At 54.0% G+C, this 15,436-nt stretch overlaps 1 protein-coding gene and 1 long non-coding RNA gene across 4 annotated transcripts in view; one reads left to right on the top strand and one right to left on the bottom strand.

Moving 5' to 3' along the window:
* The window catches only part of SHANK3 (SH3 and multiple ankyrin repeat domains 3), a 49,773-nt gene extending 35,607 nt beyond the window's left edge, over nt 1-14,166 (bottom strand). For all 3 annotated transcript variants that reach the window (XM_032416301.1, XM_032416303.1, XM_032416302.1), the window contains exons 1-10: nt 13,873-14,166; nt 13,301-13,504; nt 12,355-12,426; nt 9,923-10,031; nt 9,698-9,849; nt 9,432-9,599; nt 9,150-9,266; nt 8,671-8,748; nt 7,470-7,536; nt 1,867-2,140 (exon numbers count right to left, since the gene is read on the bottom strand). In XM_032416301.1, coding sequence (XP_032272192.1) covers nt 1,867-2,140; nt 7,470-7,536; nt 8,671-8,748; nt 9,150-9,266; nt 9,432-9,599; nt 9,698-9,849; nt 9,923-10,031; nt 12,355-12,426; nt 13,301-13,504; nt 13,873-14,166 — 1,535 coding nt within the window. The remainder of the gene's footprint in view (nt 1-1,866; nt 2,141-7,469; nt 7,537-8,670; nt 8,749-9,149; nt 9,267-9,431; nt 9,600-9,697; nt 9,850-9,922; nt 10,032-12,354; nt 12,427-13,300; nt 13,505-13,872) is intronic.
* The window catches only part of LOC116639739, a 9,419-nt gene continuing 7,669 nt past the window's right edge, over nt 13,687-15,436 (top strand). The window contains exon 1 of the long non-coding RNA XR_004300915.1: nt 13,687-13,742. This is a non-coding gene — a long non-coding RNA (uncharacterized LOC116639739). The remainder of the gene's footprint in view (nt 13,743-15,436) is intronic.

Below are 15,436 nucleotides of genomic sequence, written 5' to 3'. Positions count from 1 at the left end.
GGGGACTAGGCCTCCCTCCACACATTCCCCACCACCACCCCCTGCCGCCCCTGCAGCTCAAATGCCAAAGGGGATCTCCTCCCCTGAGGTGTTCTCCCTCCATGGTGCACTGAACTTCCTCAGTCCCCTCCTGGCCACTCACCAGGAGCTCCCCCTACCTGAATCACTGCCCATCTAACTGCTTCTTAGTCCTGGGCCCCAGCTGTCAGTGTCCTTCTGAGACCTTTAGGACTCCCTGCTATTAGCTCCCACCACATCTGGCATCTAGGCACCGACTAAATATTTGTAGAAAAATAGTAATAATCCTGCCGTCCCACACAGAGCAGGTCTTAGTTCTATGTTTGCCAAAAGGATAAATGAATATACAAAAAATAAATGAAAACAGGGCATCTACAGGTTTTTGTTTCTGCAAAACTGAAACATCCCAAAGTTTGTTCTTTTAGACACTGGGCTGTCCTACCCTTAAGAAATCCATGGGACATGCAAAAGCTTCAGGGGAGAACTGAGGTGATTTGGAGCAGGACAGACAGCGTTGGAGTCTGGGCAGAGACACGGAGAGAGAGGAGACATCACAGATTACAGCTGCACAAGCAGGGACAAAGGCAAAGGAAGAAATTGCTTTTATAAGCTCCTGCTGCACCCCAAGCCCTCTGCTGAACACTCAGGCTTAGAAAATTTGGGAACCAGGTCTACGTGGGGCCCAATTATGCTGCTTCCTAGCTCTGTGACTTTAGACAAGTCACTTACCCCATCAGAGCATCAGGACCCTCATCTGTAAAATAGTGTTAATAGAGCACAGCCTCACGTATGGCCAAAGTTAAGTGAAACAATACACATATGCTGCTCAGCCCAGCTGTCATCTTGAAAACAAAATGCTGTTTATGTAACTCATTCAACAATGTCTCCTGAGCACCTTCTATGTGCCTGGCTCTGGGGAAGCTGCAGGAGGACAGCTCCTCCTCGAAGTGCCAGGAGGAGAGATGCCTTAACCAGCAGTGGCTGGACTGTGCTGTGGGCCAGGGGATCCCGGTAGGGACCCCTCACCTGCCCAGGTTCCCGAAGGCTTCCCGAAGGAAACAACTGCATGGAATTACTGCTACCTTACTGATGAGAAACCCAGGCGCAGAGTGGTTAGCTGACCTGTCCAAGGCCACAGTCAGCAGATGCCAGGTCTGCACTGGACCCCAACCATTTATCTGCAGAGCCAGTGCCCACCCTCCTACTCCCCACTGTCCAGCCCACCGAGGCCGGTGGGACTTTAGCCCAGGCTTCTTCCTCTGAGTTCTGGGGATGCCAAGTCCCTCCCATGTCCCTGGTTCTCAGGGTCCCAGCGCTAATGGTAAGGGGTAAAGAGTAAAACCAGAGAGTCTTGTGGTTCTACAGGGCTGGAGAGGTGGGGGAAAGACGAAGACTCCCTCTTGGAGACAGGCTAGGGGTCACCTATAGGTTTCAAGCCCTCATGGAGATGAAGCTCCATTCCCTAACCCCTTACCACACACCACCCAGCCCTGCCTCATCTCAGCCTTTACCCTCCTCCTAGCACTGCAGGAAACTTTACAAAGCACAGAGCTGGCCAAACTCTCTCCTTCAACATCCTCCCTAAGTTCCCCTCAGGACAAATCCAGCTCCAAAAGATCAGCATGGGGGAGCCTGCTCCAGCCAACAAGGCCTCACTTTCTTCCCTTTCCCATCCAGGGAGGCCTGTATGGGGGACCTGGGAGTCCCCCACCCCGAGCCTCAGCCCATCACTGTAGAGGTGTCAGGCACCACTAGGTCTCTCCCTGCCTCTCCATGCTGGCTCCTCCTGCTTGGGTCCCAATAACCCACCCACCCAGACCCTGCCAGGGCCTCCCAGACGCCTCCTACCTGATCTTGCTCTGGCTGCCCCTGCCTGCTGTGGGGCCACCGATGTCATTCTCTTGGTCACCATCCCGATCTCGGTCTTTCTCCTCCTGCAGCCGCTGGAGCAGCAGCTGATGGGGGAGGCTTCGCAGCGAGGGTCCAGGAGAAGCTGCCGGTTGCACCTCACCCTTCAGGTTGATGTCACTGGCTGAGCGCTGCAGGGGCCGAGGGGAGGCCAGGCCACTGGGGCCAGCCAACCGCCGCCGCTTTGCATAACTGGGGGTTTCCCTGAATGGTACTGGGGTGGGAGTGGGGGGGTACAGATGAGACTCTGGGCAGCCAGGTAGGGTGACCAACTTACCCTGGTTTGCCTTCCAGATTTTAAAACTAAAATCCTATGTCCCAGGAGCTGCCTCAGTCCTGGGCAACCAGGACAGTTGGCCAGCCTATCACCGAAGCTACCATTGGGGGTCAATCCCAAACTGCCTCTAACTCTAGCTTCAGAGGCAGAAGCCTGCTCCTCCTGTCAGCCAAATGAGGTCTTGGGCATGCTCAGATCTGCTCTTGAAACTGCCCATTTCACAGGGTTCAGCCGAGGCAGAACAGGCCACATGTGACAAATCTCACCAGGCTACTGCTGTACTGGACCATCTATGGTTAACTAAAACGAGGGAAACCATAAAAGACGTTCTAGACCAGGGTTTGGCAAAATTCTGTAAAGAATCAGATAGTAACTATTTCAGACTTTGCAAGCCATATAGCCTCTGTCCTAAAGACTCAGCACGGCCACTATAGCACGAAAACAGCCACAGACAATATATAAGCAAATGGGTGTGGCTGAGTTCCAATAAAACTTTATTTAAAAAGCAGATGGTGATTTAAAAAACATGATCCAACTATATGCTATTTACAAAAAGAATCACTTTGGATCCAAAGACACAGGTAGGTTTAAAATAAAAGAATAAAGGAAGATATTTCATGTAAATAGTAACCAGGAGAGCTAAGTAGCTATATTTATATCAGACAAAACAGACTTAGAGATAAAAAGTGTTACAAGAGACAGAGGACATTGTATATTGAAAAGGTGTCAATTCATCAAATATATTAACAATTATTAACATACATGCACCAAACAACAGAGCATCAAAATATATGAAATAAACGTTAACACATTTGGAGAAATAGACAGTTCCATAATAATATTTAAGACTTCAACACCCCACTTTCAATAATGGATAGAACATCTAGAGGGACAATCAGTAAGGACATAGAAGACTTGAACCAATTAGACCTAACAGATATGTGTATAGAACACTACAGAAAACAAGAGAAGAATATATATTATTCTCAAGTGCACATGCAACATTTTCCAGGACAGACTATATGTTAGGCCACAAAACAAGTCTCAATAAATTTAAATGAGTGAAATCACACAAAATATCTTCTCCAAGCACAATGGGATGAAGCTAGAATTCAAGAACAACAACAACAACAAAAAACCTGAAAAATTCACAAATACATGACAATTAAACAACACACTCTTAAACAACCAGTGTGTCAAAACAAATCACAAGGAAATTAGAAAACACTCTGAGAAAATAAAAACAAAAACACGCCAAAACTTATGGGATGCAGCAAAAGCAGTGCCAATAAGGAGATTCATAGCTGTAAACATCTATATCAAAAAAGGATAAAAGTCTCAAATCAATAAGCTAAGTGCACCTCTTAAGGAACTACAAAAGAGAAGCAAACCAAACCCAAAGCTAGCAGAAGGAAGGAAATAAGGATAGACAAAGATAAATGAAATAGAGAACAGAATATAGAGAGAATCAATGAAAACAAAAGTTGTTTCTTTGAAAATATCCACAAAACTGACAAACCTGTAGCTAGACTGACTCAGAGAAAAAAGAGAAGAGGGACACAAATAACTAAAATCAGAAGTGAAATTGTAGCACTGCTACCAATCTTATAGAATTAAAAAGGATTAAGGGAATACTATGAACAACTGTATGCCAACAAATTAGATAAGTTAGATGAGATGAACAAATTTCTAGAAAAATACAGATTACCAAAACTGACTCAAGAAGAAATAGAAAATCTAAACAGACCTGTAACAAGCAAAGAGATGGATCAAAAATCACAAATCTCCTAACAAACACAAGTCCAGCATCAGACAGCTTCACTGGTGAATTCTACCAAACACTTAAAGAAGAATTAACACCCATCCTTCTCAAATTCTTCCAAAAACTAGAAGAGGAAAGAACACCTCCTAACTCATTCTATGGGCAATTAAAAAAATAAACAAAGGACTTGACATTTCTCCAAAGAAAATATACAAATGGCCAATAAACATCATTAGCCATTAGGGAAATGCAAATCAAAACTACGAGATACTATGTCACACTGACTAGAATGGCCACAATAAAAATAAAAATAATAATAATAATAATAATAATAATAATAAAAACAAACCAATGATTACAAGTGTTAGCAAAGATTTGAAGACTTTGAAATTCTCATCCATTACTGGTAGGAATGTAAAATGGTAAAAAACAATTTGGCAGTTTCTCAAAAAGTTAAATATAGAATTATCATATGGCCCAGCAATTCCCCTCCTAAGTTTATACCCAAAATAACTGAAAACAGGTATCCAAACCAATACATTTCACACATGTTCATAGCAGCAATATTCATAATAGCCGAAAGGTAGAAACAACCCAAGTGTCCCGTTGAAGAATGTGTGGATAAACAAAATTTTATATATACAAACAATGGAATACTATTCAGCCATAAAAAAGAATGAAGCAGTAATACATCCTACAATATAGAGAAGCTTGAAAACAAGCTGAGTGAAAGAAGCCAAACACCAAGAGTCACATATTGTAGGATTCTATCTATGTGAATATCTAGAACAGATAAATCTATAGAGACAGAAAGCATGTTAAGGGTTAAGAGAGGTTGAGGGGGAGGGGAATATGGAATAATTACTTTATGTACGCAGGGTTTCCTTTTTTGGATGATGAAAATCTTTGAAATTCAATAAATGTAGTTGTATAACACTGTGAAAGTATTAAATACCACTGAATTATTCAACTTAAAATAATTAATTTTATGTTATGTAGATTTAACTCTAAATGAAACATAAATCCTCAATTTTAAAGCCTCAACTTAAAAAAAAAAAAAAAAAAAAAAAAGCAGACTGTGGGCTGAATTTGGCCTGTGAGGCCTCATTTGCCAAGCCCTATTCTAGATTCCTCTTAGAGAAGTGTGGGCCATGGACCATCAGCCTCACCTCAGAGCCGAAACTCTGGAAATGCAAACTCTCAGGATCCACCCAGAGCCACTGAGTCAGAATCTACATTTAACAAGATCCCAAGGTATGGTGTGAGAAGAACTTCTCTCCGGCACTATGGGACAGCAAGTCGGGGAGAACATGAAAGCATGTGCGTGAGAGATGGCGGGGAAGAATGTGGACCCTAAGTCGGCCCAAGGCGACAGAGGTGAAGACACACAAGTAGCTGCTCCCAGACCAGGGTCTCTCTCTGCTTCAGGCCTATCAATCTAGAGAGGGCTGCCAATAGGTTTCCCGGTGTCCTGTCCATGGAAGGGTAACAGGTCCCAGCCTACCAGACCCTCCACAAGGGCTTCCCTTCCTGAGGAAGAGGAAGGAGGATGGATGGGCAGAGCCTCCCTCCAGCTCTGCTGTGTGCAGGCCCATCCCAGGTCCCCAACCTGGGGTGAGACAGGGCAACTTGTGACTGTCATTGAGGGAGTGTCCCTGGAGTGAAGGTGTGCAGAGGGAGTAGGGGGTGACAAGGACAGGTCCAAAGACAGCCTCTGCCCTAAACCCCGTTTATAAAAATGGACTACTAATAATCACTCCGTGAGGGGTTGCTGAGAGAGTAAACTAAAATAACAAGGCTTATAGTAAACACTCATGAATATATTCCCTGTAGCTCAGGGACATCTGGCTATGTCATCTGCGTGTACGCACGACACCTGAGCAGGTTAGGGTACATAGCCAGCAAAGCCAATGCCCACACGGGGGCGAACTGGTATGCACACCTGCTCCGTACCTCAGCTCAGCAATGACATGCCTAACTCCAACCTGGCGAGCATACTCCGGGTCAGCCAGTGAGTCGTAATAATGGTGACCCTAGGAGCCCTAGTATCTCTGTCCACTATCAGGAAAATGAGAGGCAGCTGGAGCCTTCCTCTCTCTTGGCCGGGACCAGACACCCCCTCCCTCCAATCAGTTGGACCAAGTTCACCTGCCAGAGTCCAGACACATAGAATCAAATCCCACATGAGGTCAGAGGAGGGAATGGTATGCAAATAACCACTAAAAAAATACATTTTACGTAAGAGAAACTGAGGCACAGAGGTCCTAAGCAGCTTTCCCATGGTCAAATAATCACAAGATGAGAGGATCCCACATGTCTACAAACCAGCGTTCTCCCAGGCTAACAACCACCTCCAAAACACTTATCAGCCCCAACCAGACCATAACTGAGCCCTCACTCTACAGGGGAAGAGTCCTTAAACCGGAACTTGACCTTAATCTTAACCCCAGTCCAAAATTCAACCCTATCCCTGACTGTAACCTCACAATAGAACCAAAACCATCCCTAGCCCTTTGCTGCCCAGTGTCACTTAAGTTGTTTCTCATTTTTGTTTTTTTTAATGGGGACACTGCAACCATGGCAGAAAGGGGAGCCTGGGAGTCCGTGTTCCAGAGAGAACCATGGGCAGAAAAACCTGGTCCACTCAGGACAGAGGGAGCTAAGAAGGGAGCCCCCATGTGGCCAGCTAGCTGAAGGGGTCACCTTTCCAAGAGAGGAGACCTACCCTCTCCCATAGCCCCACCCACTGCACACGGGAGAGAGAAGGGGGGATTCCAAGAACAGGTCCCAGAGCAGCCCAGCACCCAGCACTGAAGCAGGAGTGGGCGGGGACCTCCTTGAGGCTCCAGTGCGATGGCTGTGCCCATCCTCCTGCCTGCCCTAGTGGCAAGACCAAGTGGCATCTCCTGGTTTTCCTTCTGGGACCATGAGTCAGGCATATCCTGGGCTCCCCTGGTGCACTGGTTCAGAGCTCAGTGCCCTGAAGATAGCTCTTCCCTTTTCCATTTGCATCCCGACCACTGTGTTTTGTTTTCTTTATGTGACCTTGTCCTACTGAAGCACGATATGGGCCACTTAAGCCGGTTCCTGCTCCAGGTAAGAGTGACACACTGAGGGTCAACGGCTGAGATCCACTGCCCCATGTGCCCTGCTGACCCGTCATATGACCTAACAGGAAATGAACCTTGACCCTAACTTCAACCCCACTCTCAACCTAAGTCGATCCCTAAACTCAACAATGGCCCCAACCCACAGCCCTAACCTAACCATGCTCTCAACCCTTACTCAAACCCTTTGTCCACTCCACACAGGCCGTTCCCTCGGCAGATTCCCCCTACCTTCAGGGGCCATTAATGGAATTCTGACTAAAATATAGCTGCAAGGAAGAGGCTCAGGGTATGGGGGGCTCCCTTGTACCATCCCCACTGACCCCTGTACTGTTGGGGCCCTGACCACCCCCCACAAATCCACATCCAACAGGGACCTGGGTTGGGCAGAACTCACCAACATCCGAGTCTTTATGGGTCTTGATGACTTCTGCAAGCTCAAAGTTCCCTGCAATGATGGCCACCTGAGGCGGGGAAGGGGAGAGAGGGGACTCAGGGGCGCCAAGCCAGCCTCCCTTGGTCCCTGCCTGGGCTCCTGAGGGGGAGAGGGAGAGAGAGGGGACTCAGGGGCACCTAGCCTGCCCCCCTTGGTCCCTGTGCACCCTGCCTGGGCTCCTGAGGTGGGGTGAGAATGGGGACTCAGGGGCACCTAGCCTGCCCCCCCTTGGCCCCTGTGCACCCTGCCTGGGCTCCTGTTTGGGGTCTTCCTTGGTTGGGGGTCCCAGGGTCAGACCTTGGCCCCTGTCTAACCCACCACCCTATTCTGCCCAGGACTAAGAGGTTTCCTGGGACATGAGACTTTTGGAGCTAAAACCAGGACAGTCCAGGCCTACAGGTCACCCTACTGATTCTCTTAACAGCCCCTCCACACACATCATCACTCCTGTCTCAGCCATGGCCTACCACTGCCTCATACCTGTCACCCTCCTACTTCCCTTCCCTTGCCTCTTCATCTAGTCATCCAACAGACCCTTCCAGACTCACCCAAACCCACCGGGCTCTTCCATTGCTGCAGCTGTCCCCTGACTGGACAGCCACAGAGGACCTACCTGTTTTCCTCACATCTTTGAGGAGACCTCTGAAAGCCCTCACTTCCACTGAGAACAAAAGCCCAGCTCCCTCTGTGGTCAAAAAGTCCCCATAACGCGGTCTTAATTCCCTCACCCGCAAACTCCAGGACATACAGAGACTCATGCGCCTGGTCATCCCAGTGCCAAGAACCAAACCCAGCTGGAGAAGGTGCTCAGAAACATGACCTGAATTAAGTCAGGGACTAGAACTAATCCTCTCACCCCTGGTTTGGCCTCCATACCCTACCTGTCTCTGGCAGGTCAAGCCCACACTGGTTCTCCCCTGACCCCAGAGCCCTAAGACCCTCCTCTCTCCCTGGAAGGAAGACAAGGGAACCATCCACAGTGAACCCCCCCTCCATGAGCTGGGCACTGTACTGGCCTACCCCCTTCCTCTATCTCACCCTGGGCCAATCCTTGAGCGAGAGCTCCCTTATTGCCTTACAGGGGAAGAACCAAGGTCCAGCAAGTCACACAGAGACAGACACCCAGGGGTCAGCCGCACCCTCCTGTAAACCACTCTTGTACCTGGAAGGCTGTTTGGCTATTGTAATTGCGGACATCCTTGTTAGCTCCACGGAAAAGAAGGACTCGAGCACAGCTCTCCTGTCGGGAGGGTTGGAGTGGGGGTCACAACTGGGCAGCTGGAGGGGCACAGTCAGGATGCAACAGCATGCACACACACTGGGGCACATATGGGGGTCCAGGGCACACCCACCCGCACCTACGTGTCCAGAGCCCGTATGCATAGCATAGAGATGGGCAGATCAGGTATACACAACATACACAGGTCCCACTCGGCCCAGAAAGCCCAGATGTGCACAATTCATACCTGGTTGTTTGGAACACACACGTACCATGTGTGCTCAGGGAACAGATGTGCACACATGGGCTGAGAAAGTCACAGTTCACAGGACACAGAACATGCACCCAGGACTAGACAGGTAAGCAAGCACAGTACAGGGGCACCTGTGCACACACCTGCATGTGTACACACATAGTCACACCTGGTTATAAAGGGCACAGATGTGCAGGGCTGTGTTCCCTGAGGCGTTCTGAGCCCCCATGTCAGCTCCGTAGAACAGCAGGTGTTCCAGGTGCTGCACATGCCCAAAGCGGCAGGCCTAGGGGATAAGGGAGAGGCTATTGGGTCCCCGAACAGAGTCCAGGACCCTCAGTCCTACTGACAGGGCCCGGAAAGCCCCCACTGCCTGACAGAGCCAGGAACCTCCCCCCTGCCCCCAGACAGAGGCTGAGACTCCCCCCGCCCCCTCACACCCCCTGCCCACCTGGTGGATCTCCTGCCAGCCATTCTCATCCGTGATCCCCAGCTGAGCATGGTCGTGAAGAAGCAGCTCACAGCAGAGGGCATCCCCGCCCCCCAGGGCACTGTGGTACAAGGGCGTCAGGCCGCGGCTGTCCTTGTAGTCGGGTGAAGCGCCCAGGTCCAGCAGGGTCTGAGGGCAAGGAGCCTCAGCATTCATACAGGGCCCAGCCTCCCCCCGCCCCCGCTGGGCCATGTGCCCCTCCAGGCCAGGGCCCCACCCACACTGACCGTCAAAGCTGCCGCATTCCGCTGACGCGCAGCGCAGTGCACCGCAGTGAGCCCATCTCGAGTGCGGAAGTCCAGGTGAGCACCGCCATTCCTCAACACCTTCAGCAGGTCCGTGGCATTGTCCAGCTGGGCCGCAAGGCTCAGAGGACACTCTGGGTTCAAGAGACAGATGAAGGTTAAGGTCCCAACCTCCAAGGCCATGCCCCTTCCTGCTCTGCTTCTCACCTCCTGAGTCAGGATCGTGGAAATTGGGGTCCAGCCCCTTGTCCAGTAGGCGGGCCACCTTGTCCGTGCTGTGCAGCTGGACGTAATCCATGAACTTCTTCAGGTTTGCCTGGAATACCCAGCCATCCTGGTCAGCCCAGCAGCGTAGTTACAATCATCTGCCTGTCACCCACCTTCCGCCAGCAAGCCTCAGGCCACCTGTCACCCTACAGGAGCATCTACTGCCCCACCTCCTCACACCTGTCACCCTACATCATGACCTTGTCACCCCCTCATATCACCTTAAGCCCTGTATGCCCACGTGGCCCATCTCAACTCACTGGGCCCATGTGCTGCTTGAAGTCCTTCCCTGCATCCCAGGCCCACTGTAACAGTCGGTCTCAGCCCAGCCAGCCCCTCATCAAGGCCAGGCTGCCGTGGTCATGCCCCCAAGCAAATTTCCTATGCCAACCTCAGCCCCTGCTCTGGCTCCTCTCCTCAGCCATGCTGCCCCAACCTGCACAGGCTGGAAGAGCCCAAGGCACCCAGGCAGGAACCACCCCCACCACAGCCCATAGCCCCATCACTCCCAAGGTGGTCTGTTCCTTCTTCCTCATGAGATCACCCCAAGGCAGACCCCTATCCCCGAGCCATTCCTCCCCCGTGGGTGGCCCCTCCTGTGACATGACTTTGACTGCCTTTCATTCATTGACCTAGTCATGCATTAATTCACTCCGCAAAGCTTCACTGAGGCTGATGGCACAGATGCTGCATGCACAAGCAAGGGGCCTTGGCCGGAGGCCCCAGGTCTTCTAAACACACTCAGATTGCATCAGAAATAGGAGAGGGCACCATGAGAACTGCTCCACAGGAGGTGGCCTCCTAAGGTGGGTCTGGACAATCAAACAGGAGGAAGGGTGCTCATGACAGGGGAGAGACCTCAGCTAGACCCAGAGAGGACGGTGTGATGGTGAGGGCTGGTTAGGGTCCAAGCAGCCAGAAACATGCGGGGCTGGGGTAAGGAGTTGAAACTCGATCTAAAAACAAGAGGGACTCGGGGCGCCTGGGTGGCTTAGTCGTTAAGCGTCTGCCTTCGGCTCAGGTCATGATCCCAGGGTCCTGGGATGGAGCCCCGAGTTGGGCTCCCTGCTCCGCGGGAAACCTGCTTCTCCCTCTCCCACTCCCCCTGCCTGTGTTCCCTCGCTCGCTGTCTCTCTCTCTGCCAAATAAATAAATAAAATCTTTAAAAAATAAATAAATAAAAATAAATAAAAAATAAAATAAAAACAAGTGGGACTCACAGGAGGTCAATAGTCACAAGTGTCACCAGTGTCCTGTGAGTTGCTCAGGACAGTTTTAGAGAAGGGGTAACCATTTGGGGAGGAACCCAGAGTGACAGGGTCACACTGGGGCAAGTGGAGAGTGAGGGCACAGTCTCTGCCCAGCCAAAATCATGACCTCTGACCCCCATGTGCCCCAGGGGCAGCAGAGAAACCTGGCATGGAGGCTCCATGGTCACAGAGGGGTCACTGGGGCCCAGAGGTGACGGTGCTCAGATCCTTCTCCTAGAAGGAGACAGCCTCCAGAGATTGTCAATGAAGTGTCCAATAAGCAAAGGTCCACTGGTCACTGGAACCTGAGGTGGGAGCTGAGGGAGTCTGCCTGCGGGTAGGGGCCGTGGCACCCACATTGCCTCTCCTACATTCAGAGAAGGCAGTGAGGTAGCCCCCAAAGAACATTTGGGGTCAGGCCCACCTAGCAGTGGTGCTCAGTAGGTGTGCCTAAGCACAGGGCCCCAGCATCAGACAGATGTGGATTCAGCCCCAGTTTCACTGGCTGCACACCTGTCAGCAAGTCACAAAACTTCTCTGGGACTCAGTATCTTCATCAGGAAAATGAGGTAATAATAGCCCCTCCCAGGAGAAAATTAATGAGGTGCCCAATCATGAGTGCCCAGCACTGGGTGACCACTAAGTGCTAGGCTCCTTATTCTCTCCACTCCCTCCCAGTTCCCCTAAATGAGAACATCAGGTGCCTGTTCACTTCCATTCCACCCAGGCTCTCACCAAGACACCATGCCCCATCATACTCCACCACCACCCCCAGCCAGGGGCCCACCAGAGGGGTGAGTAAGAGTCTGATCCGACTGAAACCCGTCACCAGACCACCCACACAACAGCCACGGTGCTGGAGTCTGCATCCAGCCCTCCAGCTGCCCCAACACCTGCTCTGGGCTCCTGACACAAGAGAAAACAGACTGAGCCAAGCTGGAGGGACAGTGGTCAGCCCCAAGCCAGGGTGGAGGGTGCTGGGAGCAGAGGAAGGGCTCTTGGGAATTTTTAAAGGACATTTTTAATATCACAAAATCCAGTCAAGGCTGGGGTGAAGGGAACACTGCTCATAGGGGCCAGGAGGTAACCTCTGGAGTCCCTTCTCTGTGGCTTCCTCCTTACCTTTGTGTGAAGCTTTGCAAACTGCTTATCATCAATGAGGTTCTGGGCATAAACTCGCCTCTTGTATCGAAACTGCTCAGGTAAAGAAAAGGCAGAGAAAAGGCACCCATCTGGGTTGAGTGAGCGAATGCACGCACAAAACCAAGTCCTGCTTACTCACCCTGCCAGCCACACAAAACTACCACACACACAGAGCCAACACCAAGTTCAGATGGGACGCATGCCTGCTGTCCTGTAACCTGCAACACCCTCTCTTTCATTCCCACCCCCAGGATTCCCTGGAAAATGCCACTCCTCTTCTAAGACCTGATTCCAGGCTTACCCTCCTAGACATGCCCTGAGTAGAACTAACTCCATTTCCCTGTGCCACCAAAGAGGCCAAGCCACCTTTGAGCTCAGACACCATAATGCTTAAACTTTAATGCTCATTGCACTTGCCACCACCACCCCAAACTATAAGTCTGTGTCCCCACACCTCACAGCACACTCAACATCCTTTCCATTATGAATGGGTGAGCAGATGAGAAAGACTCGGGTCTGCCCTCAGAGACTCCATGGGCGGGGGAGGGGAACAGATGTGCACACAGGTAACTCGCTGGCTTACTCCACACACTGTTCCGCCACTCACACCCCACTCCGCAGAACCACTCTGTTCCCACCACACAAGATGCTGACTGCAAACACTGCACAGAACACGCAAGGCTCGCCGTACGTACTGCTCACACCTCACACGCTACACACACCGCACACTGCGCCTCGCGCACGCACTGTATGCACCGTTCACTGCGCTGGGCACACAGACACCCCCCACACACACACACGGCTGACTCCTCGGGTCCGCGCCCCTCACTGCCGTGCCCTTCACTGCTACTGTCACGGAACTCCGTGGTCGTGCCCCGCGCGCTCGCCTCCCGCCCCCGGTCGCGCGCCCCCGCCCGCCACTCACCTCCAGGTAGGGCAGGGGCGTGTCCAGGTTGGGCGGGTACTCCTGCAAGAGCCGCTCCTCGTCCAGGAACTTGCCGGCGCGGCCCCGGGAGGGCGGCTGGAAGAGCCCGTAGTTGAGCGCGTCCTGGAGGCTGTGGTTGAGGGCGCAGAGCACGCGCTGCTTGGCGGCCCACACGGGCGCGGCCGGGTCCAGGCGCAGACACTTCTGCGGCGGTGCGGGCGCATGAGTGCGGACCGGGTGAGCGCGGACCGGCCCCGCCCGGCCCGGCGCAGAGCACCAAGTCCCGGGAGCCCCTGCAGGAGTCCGGGGCTCCCGAGCCCAAGCCCGGGACCCCGCGCCTCCGCGTCCAGCGGGCGAGGACCCGCCCCAAGGGCGGTGCTTCTCCAGGCCCCGCCCCCGCCCGGGTGGTGGGGAGGGTCTCCGCGGAGGCGGCGGGGGAGGGGTGAGTAGCCGCGGGCCTGGGGTCTCCGGCACCCGCCTCAGAGCGCGCCGGTGGGGGGGGGGGGGGGGGTGGACGGGGGGGGTGGGCGAGGAGGGCGGGGGCGCTGCCGGGACGGGGCGGTGGGGCTTACCGTCTGCTGCAGGTCCGGGATGCCGACGCGCACGACCACGGCGCTGGCCCCGGGGCCGTCCATCCCCGCGCCGGCGCCCGGGCCGGAGCCCGGGCGGCTCGCGGCCGGGAGCGGAGCGCACTGGGGCTCCGCGCGGCGCCCCGGCCCCCCCTTCCCCCCCGCCGGAGCCCCGTCGGCCGCGCTGTGCGGGAGGGGGCCGGGGGGGGCCGGGGCCGGGGCCGGCGCGGGGGACAGCTGCGCCGAGGGCTCCGCAGGGGCGGCGGCGGCGGCGGCGGCGGCGCGGCTCAGCTGCATCGGCCCCGGCTCAGCTCGGCGCCTGCCTTCCCCGGGGGCGGGGGCGGCGGGGGGAGGGGGCCTGAGCCGGGAGGGAAGCGGGGGTGGCAAGGGGGCTGCGCCGGAGGCGGGGGCCGGGAGGGCTCAGGGCCAGCCGGGGGCCGGGGGCGAGGGGGACTGTACGGGTCCCGGGGTGAGGTGGAAGGGTTCGTGCGGAGGGCCTGGGCCGCCCCACAGGGCGGGGGCCCTGGGGGCTGTGCGGGGGGTGTGGGGAGTCCTAGGCCTTGGCGTGGGGGGAGTGGCTGAGCCGCGAGGGCCGCGCCGCCCTTCGGCTGCGTGCGAGCATCCGCGGACCACCGAGGAAGATTCCGCGAGCCGGGGGTCCTGAAGCTGGGGTGGGGTCCGCGTTGGGTACAAGGACCAGAGAGGGCAGGAAGGGGAGAGAAAAACAGGAGAATTAATTTCCGGGGGTGGCAGCTTCTCCCCCATTCGACCGACCTCCCTGCCCCACTCAAGGCCCGGGGGAGATGACAGTGACCAACCCTGCCCCGGTCCTGGGTGTGAGACGGAGGAGACATCGGGGCCAGGGAGGGGCTAGGGGCTCTCCCACAGCAAGAGCCAATTAACCCTCCGACTTAACCCTTACGACCACCCTGAATAGTGTTCAGCGCGGCTTCCCGCATCCCCAGCCGAGTTTGGCGAGTTCGCTCTGGACTCCCAAGGCCGCCTCTCCTCCTCCCCACTCTCCAGGCCCCCTGGTCTGCCTAGACCAACGCCTGTCGCCCCCTTCCCGTCACCTTAGCGACGACAGGATGGGGGCGCGACCTATGAGGACAGGCTTAGGGGAGGGGGCGCTACTAGTCTCCACCTGCAACGGGGAAGTGAATTTTAGTTTTACACGTTGTCGTGGCAACGCGGGAGGGGGTGATGAGTGGGCGGAGAAGAGGGGAGCGCAGTAAAGAAACTAGCTCCGGCAGCACCGCCCCATTGGAGCGTGCCGCCCCCCAGCACTGATAACCCTCACAGAACTACCCCAGTGCTGCGAAACCTGTGCCCCCAAGATCCCTGAGGGCAAAGAGCAGCCCTAAATGTCGGAATATCCCTGATCTCCCGAGAAACAGCTCCTGACTCCCACAGAACTCCCCGACATGCCTTGACTGTGCCCCCAAAGAAAGGCCCTGACCCCCATAGCGGAGCTGCTCGCTCTCTCACTGGACGCACTTGATAATGTTCACAGAACAACCGAGCATGGGCACACCCTCTGGTCCCCGGTAGAAAAGAGTCCCTGCCC

The sequence above is a fragment of the Phoca vitulina genome, unplaced genomic scaffold, assembly GCF_004348235.1.
Source record: "Phoca vitulina isolate PV1807 unplaced genomic scaffold, GSC_HSeal_1.0 scaffold19, whole genome shotgun sequence".
In the NCBI taxonomy this organism is placed as follows: domain Eukaryota; kingdom Metazoa; phylum Chordata; class Mammalia; order Carnivora; family Phocidae; genus Phoca; species Phoca vitulina.
Note: the sequence above shows the minus strand (reverse complement) of the source record. Positions and strands in the feature narration are given on the sequence as shown.